The sequence below is a fragment of the Ictalurus punctatus genome, chromosome 24 (assembly GCF_001660625.3).
Source record: "Ictalurus punctatus breed USDA103 chromosome 24, Coco_2.0, whole genome shotgun sequence".
NCBI lineage: Eukaryota > Metazoa > Chordata > Actinopteri > Siluriformes > Ictaluridae > Ictalurus > Ictalurus punctatus.
This window is the reverse complement of record NC_030439.2, coordinates 1,019,790-1,027,842: the sequence shown is the minus strand read 5'-3', so window position 1 is coordinate 1,027,842 and position 8,053 is coordinate 1,019,790. Positions and strand designations below refer to the sequence as shown.

The 8,053-nt window shown below is 45.1% G+C and overlaps 1 protein-coding gene across 3 annotated transcripts in view; it reads left to right on the top strand.

Moving 5' to 3' along the window:
- The window catches only part of dync1li1 (dynein, cytoplasmic 1, light intermediate chain 1), a 13,663-nt gene extending 8,137 nt beyond the window's left edge, over window positions 1–5,526 (top strand). The window contains exons 7-14 of one of the 3 annotated variants that reach the window (XM_053675090.1): window positions 13–148; window positions 270–381; window positions 478–537; window positions 658–702; window positions 796–916; window positions 1,283–1,411; window positions 2,343–2,361; window positions 4,276–5,526. In XM_053675090.1, coding sequence (XP_053531065.1) covers window positions 13–148; window positions 270–381; window positions 478–537; window positions 658–702; window positions 796–916; window positions 1,283–1,411; window positions 2,343–2,350 — 611 coding nt within the window. In that variant the 3' untranslated portion in view covers window positions 2,351–2,361; window positions 4,276–5,526. The remainder of the gene's footprint in view (window positions 1–12; window positions 149–269; window positions 382–477; window positions 538–657; window positions 703–795; window positions 917–1,282; window positions 1,412–2,342; window positions 2,362–4,275) is intronic. The other 2 variants (XM_053675089.1, XM_053675088.1) reach the window with 2 other exon arrangements.
- Window positions 5,527–8,053: the final 2,527 nt, after the last annotated feature.

Below are 8,053 nucleotides of genomic sequence, written 5' to 3'. Positions count from 1 at the left end.
ATGCTCACCCAGACGGCGCAGCGCTGCTCTACACATCCATGAAGGAGAACAAAAATCTAGACTTGACTTACAAATACCTCATCCACAGGTTATACGGCTTCCCGTTCCACTTCCCCGCCCAGGTGGTAGAGAAGGATTCGGTGTTTATGTAAGTTCTTCAGACTACGTTTTGCCGTGTTTAGGGTTGGCAGAAGAACGGCAGGTTTGGGGCGTGGGTCAGAGCACGTCGCTGTAACGCATGGTGTACATGCTTTGCGTTGTCTTTCCAGTCCATCAGGATGGGACAACGAGAAGAAGATCGCCATCCTACATGAAAACCTCCAGAGCATCAAAGCAGACGACAGCTTTGAAGATGTAATAGTGAAGCCCCCGGTTCGGAAGGTCCGACTCTCTACCGTCTAGAACTCACTCCATTATTAGTATCGTCTTTCAATACAAACAACTAAACTTCTCTCTCTCCGTCATGCCGTGTTCCAGTTCGTACACGAGAAGGAAATCCAAGCAGAAGATGACCAGGTGTTTCTCGTGAAGCTGCAGGTAATCGTGCTCATAAATTCACACACCCCTAGCAGGATGTGCACAGTGTTGGTGTGTGTGTATTAATGCGAGTTTTGGTGTTGGTGCTGAGCCGCTTCCCCTCTCTGATCTGGTTCGTAGAGTCTGTTAGCCAAACAGCCTGCAGCGACTGCCGGGAGGCCCGTGGTGAGTACTCCTTCCTCCGGGATTCACCGTTTCTGTGTTTATTCGTGTGTATCTGTGTTAACCTGTCCATTGTGCTCTGTGTGTGTGTGTTAGGACACCTCGAACAGAGCTCCCACCGGCTCCCCGAGGACGACCAATCGCTCCGCAGCCGCTAACGTGGCTAACGTCATGCCCATGCAATCAGGTACCAAGAAGATTGATCCCAACATGAAAGGTGTGTACGAGGGCCGTGCCTCCAGGACGCATGCTCTCTTCTCTTCTCCTTTTGTTTCCCCTCTCTCTCTCTCTCTCTCTCTCTCTCTCTCTCTCTCTCTCTGTGTGTCATTCAGTCCAGGCACTGGAGACCAGGAGTCTTCTTGCTTTTAGTGAGTGTGGATGGGATGGAGACCAGGAAGCGCACTCCTCTTTTAACTCTGCTTTCTATCATCTATTTAAACCTTTCCCCTGCTTTTCTTTCTTTCTCCATCGCTTTTTTTTTTAAACCCTTGAGATGCACAGTGAATAGTTTGCAGAGCACAGCTGGGGTACTGTAGGTCGTGTAGAAGGATCTCAGCTTTTTTGTGTCTTCTCCATGTGGCAGGAGGTCAGACCAGCGAGGGCGTGCTGGCTAACTTCTTCAACAGCCTCCTGACTAAGAAAGCAGGTTCTCCTGGGCCGGGCCAGCCCTCGGGAGGTGGCAGCAACACTCCTGGAACAGTGCGCAAGTCTGGTAGGAACCACCACCATGAACCATCACTTCATCTAATAAACGCAGCACCGAAAAATCTTTACCTTTACAGCAGAGGTCCCGTTAGCCGGTAAATACCGGTTTTCCACCGTTAACTTCGAAATGGCCGACAAAGTCATAAACTGTCTGACGCAACGTCCGGTTAAAATATCAACACAAAGCAGACGTGCTAGCGAAGTAGCTTCACAGTCACATTTATATCAAGTCTCTGTCTGCACAGATATATATATATATATATATCTATCTTCCCATGCTTCTCCTGTAACGTGTACCTGATTGTACTGTTAGTATTATATCTCTGGGGCAGGAGGCGGGATTCAGGCTGATTACAACTCAAAAGGCCTTTTTATTCTCTCTATTTTACTTTCACTTTTCAGTGGACTCATTCAACCACACCCACACAAAAACACTCTCTCTCGCTCTCTCTCTCTCTCTCGTTACAGTAGCCACTGAGTCATAAACAGCCCCACAGTAAACTCGGTCTAATCCAACACAGGTGAGAATCTCATGTTACCTGCAGATTCGACCCGCCTCCTCTGCGTCCGCAGCCGACGCTCGACCCCGCCCCCACAATCACATCTACTATGCAAAGTCCAAAATGTTACAGTGCAGAATAAACCGGTAAACGTTGTCATTAACATCGTTTTGGGGAAACTCAAAAAACAAAACCCGTCGAAACCTGATTTGATTTTTCATCATTTTCGGCTAGAGTTGATCTGCGGTGACGTCCGGCAGGTTTTATTCCGACTGCCTCACAATGACCCCACAATGACCCCACCTCAGCTGTGTGCAGGTTTTTCATTATGATGTTCTACACCATTGAGTTTTGTCCTCATGTTCATCCATGTTTTTGTTTCTCCTCCTCCTCCTCCTCCTCCTCCTCATCTGCTCCTCCTCCCCTCTTCCATACCAGATTTCTGACATCAGCAACGGTAAAGAGAAACAAAAACAACCCTTTACTGCATGTTCCTCAGTGCAAGAAAACACCGTCACCGAGTCAACCTGTTGTGCAAACACACGTAACAGTGTCACGGCGCTTCGAGCCACTGCGGCGTTTATAAGACGCCTCGCTCTGTGTTACCATAGTAACCGGGATTACTGTAAATGCTTCGAGAATTAATTAACATCTTGCATTCTTAATGACGCGCTGGTACACCGCAGTTTCCTCGCACACGTTGACGCTAACACGCCGCTTACCTACGGTCACATGACTGTTGGGCTGCTTTGGGTGCGCTTCCAATTATTAACCCTTCCACTGCAGCTTCATTTAAAAGGAATGGTCTAAAGGTAAAGTAACGGTATCCCATAATGCCTGGACCATAACTGTTTTTCCTCCATATCATGAGTGACTGCCATATACATATGTATGTGTGTGTGTGTGTGTGTGTGTGTGTGTGTGTGTGTGTGTGTGTGAATGTTTATTGGTCCATATGTGTTTCTCCTCACTAACACATGTTGGTAACCAGTTTAACACTGTCTTTCATGGTGTGTGTGTGTGTGTGTGTGTGTTAGCCCGGGGATGTTGGCCACGTTAAGGTGTGTGTTCACGCAGATCTCATGTGCATACAGAGCTTTCCCTCAGAACGCACGAGCCGTTCGTCCTCTGCATGAACCCGTCCGCACACACTTGTGTTACTATACCTTATCTTCCAGTAACGTATCTTCAGCTCCACGTTTCTAACCGAAGAAGACTTGTATTTACTCGTAAGGGAAAGGAACCTTCGCAAGTATGGAAACACAAGTGTGCACTCAACCGTGCTGGACCCGAGTGTGTTCTGTGTGAAGCCGCAGGTTTAGCAGGATGAACCCAGCATGGCTTTTCCTTCAGCTGCTAATTCAGTGTTTTGAGTTAATGATTTATTTTCAGATGTGTGTGTGTGTGTGTGTGTGTGTGTGTGTGTGTGTGTGTGTGTGTGTGTGTGTGAGAGAGAATTGGCTACAGGAAGGCGTTTCCAGTTCAGTGTTATTTAACAGCGTGCATACTGATGATAAGGTGCAGTGGAATCACACCAGCTGACCCACTGAACCCCCGGGCCTGATATAGATATATATATGGAATGTGATTCATATGGTGATTTACATTTAGCCACGCCCACAAAACTCCATAAAAGGAAAAACACACCAAGAGCTAGCTGAAAACAGTAAAACGACTAATAAACGGTCAAAGTGTGTGTGTGTGTGTGTGTGTGTGTGTGTGTGTGTGTGTGTGTGTGTGTGTGTGAGACTGAAATATAACCAGTTTAAACCCAACAACATGGTTTGTATATTAAAGTGCATGGAAGCTCCCGGAGTCCGAGCACGCTGTCCTGTCCGGCTCTGCTGAACTTACCGTCTGCATAACTTTTATTATTATTATACTTGCACGTTTGCATCTTCCTCATACATCGACTATCCTCTGTCCATAATTCTTCTTTTTAAAAAAAAAATTTAATTTACAGTGTTTTTTGCTTTTGCTGTTTATTATAATATGTTTAGATTTATTGTAGAAGTTTTCATCATGTTTTTATTATTATTATTATTATTATTATTATTATTATTTTAAAAATCATTTTTAACCATTATTTTCCATTTATCCCTGTTAAGGAACAGCCCCTAGTGTAGATACAGTAACAGTAATTCCGTGTGTGTGTGTGTGTGTGAGACTTTGACAAGTAAAGACCTCTTTATGCTTCTGCCGATTTTATGGATAATTCACTTGGGCACATTTTACAAATATATATATATATTAAGGTTAGGTACAAAAAAAGGTTAGTGTTTGTTGGAATTCCATACCATGACGGTGTGTGTGTGTGTGTGTGTGTGTGTGTGTGTGTGTGTGTGTGTGTGTGTGTGTGTGTGTGTTTCAGGATCTAAGTTGGGTTTGACCGATGTCCAGGCGGAGCTCGACCGCATTTCCAGTAAGTCGGACCTGGATCACTCTGCCCCCAACGCGACCACGCCCCCTGCTGAAAACGACGAGTCCTGAAAAAGAAGCAGGATGACTCAGTCACGCCCCCCCCGGCCCGCCCCGCCCCCTTTCTCCTTCATCCTTTCTGACCTCCGCTCTGTCCGTCTCTCCTCCGCTCCCCGAAAGAAGAATTGACCCACGTTTCCAGCGAGACCAGTGACTCAGAGCTGCATGTAGAGCCAACTGCCACACCATTTCTGTTCACACACACACACACACACACACACACACACACACACAGTCCCACTCCCACCCCCACTCCCAGTGTATCTGTATGTATAATGAATAGAGAGGTCATGAAGAGGGTGAAAAGGAACAGTAATGGAGGGGTTGCAGAACGTACAGTGCGTGTGTGTGTGTGTGTGTGTGTGTGTGTGTGTGTGTGGGTTATGAACGTGAGGTAGGTTTTCTCGTCACTGTCGTCATTCTGATTTGACTCGTCCGGGATGTCCGGAACATTCTGTTCTTTTCACGTGAACACTACACACACGTGCAGACACTAAAACCCGTGTTTGTGTTTCGTTTATTAAAGCTCATGGAGCGTTTTCAGTTTACTGCAAAACCACCAAGGCGTTTAGAGTGCAGTGAGGATCGTGGCACTATGGTTCTTTACAACAAGGCGATTTTCACACACACGCGCGCCTTTTCGTCTCTGATCAGCGTGTGTTTTCTTCTCCGTATAATGAACGGAGGCACTACAACCCATGTGAGCATGCAGCAGTGTTCTTCTCTGTACACTAGTCCTGGAGCTTACTTCTGTCTAACTGTGTGTGTGTGTGTGTGTGTGTGTGTGTGTGTGTGTGTGTGTGTGTGCGTGTGTGCGTGTGTGGAAAGCGGTGGTATGTAGTGTAGATGTAGAACAGGAGGGGGGTAGGTAGGTGGTAGTCTGTGTAGTCAGTAAACAGCGAGAGAAAGTTAACTCCCAGGGAATGAGGAAGAGTAGGAAGGGCATGCGAGATCAGAAGTCACTCTACCCTGTTCGAATTGTACAGTCATTCATGTCCAACATCTGGGTGGGTGGTGGAGTTAAAAAAAATAAATAAAATAAAAAAAACAAAACAAAAACAAGGCCCTGCAATTTCACAAGATGTAGTTGCATTTCTCTGGATCAGGTCTGTAAGCATTCTATTAAAGTTGTATTTATTGGGAATGATGTGCTAATTGGTGTTATTGTGTGTTAGCATGAACTATCTCACACACACACACACACACACACACACACACACACACACACAACCTTTCACTGTGTCTGATCTAATACCGACGTTCCGATCCGTAATAATTCCATCATCTCGGTTAGAGTTAGCGCTCGGATTTTGCCAGTAACTCGAACGCTGGATCTGAATGTATTCCGAACTGAAGATCGGACACGCTTAAAACATTATCTTAAAACATTGATCTGTAATTATATTTATCGTGTGTTAGTTCCTCGATTCGTCCTTGAGACAGTGATTGCATTCTGAGATCAAATTCGGTTTAAATTTGTGAACGGTTTCTGTGTATTTGACTACTGTTTAATATTGTCTGGTGTAATAGCGTTGGGAGGCCACAGGGGGGCGGTAGAAATTATCCTGTGAATATAATTCATCTCCATTAAAAATCTTAAGATGATACGTGTGATTACAGTTACTCCGTAGTTAATGTGATGAGCTACACCAAGTGGTTACTCTGCTATGGGACCTGAAGGAAACCTCCAGTGTACAAACAGCAAAAATGCAATGTTCTAAAGGTCAAATACATGACATCCAATCAAATGATCCTCTCTTTCACAAAACTGTATCCACTCAGGCATGCGTCAGTGTGCATCTTACCGCAGGTCATTTATCACCAGCACACGGATATGTGGTGAAGTAATAGCTCGTAACATTAAAATGGAGAACTACAAAGAACATGGCCTGCGACCACAACAAGCCCCGCTGATCCACGGTGCTCCGACAGCAGTGGCCCAGGTCTCTAACACCGCATCCGTAGGAAGCGTACGTGTACCCACTGCTACTAGCCCAGTTCGCGCGGATACAGACAGCAGTGTATCCGAAGGTGAAACGCCACCGCTTCTTCACCAGCAATCCACAGAAAAAACATCAAAGGCGCAAATACGATGAGAAATCTATTTCTTTGGGCTTTACACACGCTGACAGTGAAGAAAATCCCCATCTACAGTGTGTGTATGTGCAAACGTACTCTTTCATACCTGCATGAAACCAGAAGTTTATTTACTTTCTGCTAAATAAACCTCGAGAGTTTTTTGAAAGACATTTAAAACACCTCAGGAGAAGTGACAGTGTAGGAAACTCTAAATAGGAAAGATCTGGAAGCATCCTACATGGAGAGTTGCAGAGTGGCTAATACGGGGAAACCCCATACTATTGTGGAGGACGTCATTCTTCCTGCTGCAGAGCTGCTGTAATGCTTGGGGAAAAGGCCAAAAAAAAAAAAAAAAGAGAGAGAGAAAACAGTACAGAGGTTGCCATCATCAGACAGCACAGTTTAAGAGAGGGGGTACGCAAAGGGATATTAAATGCCTGGGGGGGTACGCCACTGTAAATCGTTTGGGAACCACTGATCTGCAGTAATCGCTGCCTTAAGAAGTTCTTGTGAATGAAAACAGGTGTGTTAGATTTTGGTTGGAGATGAAACCTGCAGGAAGGTCGATCTCAAGGTTGGTGATCATTAGCTAGAGCATCTGTGGGATGCAGTGGAGAAGAAATGAGCAGATTATGGATGCTGTAGTGTGGATGAACTGAACGTTTTGTTGGTTGAAACTTGGAGGAACCTTCCACCATGACAAACCTGAATCCCGGTGAACATTTACAGAGGTCATCAGTGAGATCCTCATAACTTTGGGGAATTTGAACCTAATGCTGGACCAAATTTTAACCTCAATGCTTAATGTAGAAGTCTCAAAGCTGTAACTGACAACTACAGCTTTACAACAAAGTTCCAACGCTGGACGTTTGTGCTGCTGGAATAATCATTTTCAAAACACCGAATAATACTGATCCTTTATTGTATACAGTAGATTCCCACCTGCGATGTCTGACCCAGCGGTGGCGCTGTCACCTCAGTTATTGATTAAGATTTAAGATTTAACATCCACTGCCATCTTTAGTGTATCTGTGTGGTGTAATCCACAGGTATCTGTTGGTGATCTTCAGGCTGTCCATGCAGGGCAATGTATGTGGTCCTTCTGTCTTAGGATTAAGTAGGTAGAAGTTACTCAGCATCCAGTCTAAAGATCATCTAACATCCTTCATACATTCCTCAGCTTTACTAAGCTGGTGTCTCTCATCTGGTGTAGCACATGTAAAGGAAAAAAAGCAGTGGGCCTTAAAACAGAACCCTGTGGAACACCAAACTTTACCTCAGTATGCGTGGAGAAGTCACGATTCATATCTACGAACTGATAACGATCAGTCTAATGAAGACCTGAGCCAGGAGAGGACCGTTCCCTTAACTACGTTTTCTAGTCCATCAAGGAGAATAGTGTGATCTATAGTTTCAAAAGCTGCACTAAGGTCGAGTAACACAAGCAGCGAGACACAACCCTGATCAGAGGTCAGTAGAAGGTCATTTACTACTTTAACTAACGCTGTCTCTGTGCTATGTTGAGGTCTAAATCCTGACTGATACATTTCATGAATGTTATTCCTATCTAAGTACGAGCATAACTGCTGTGC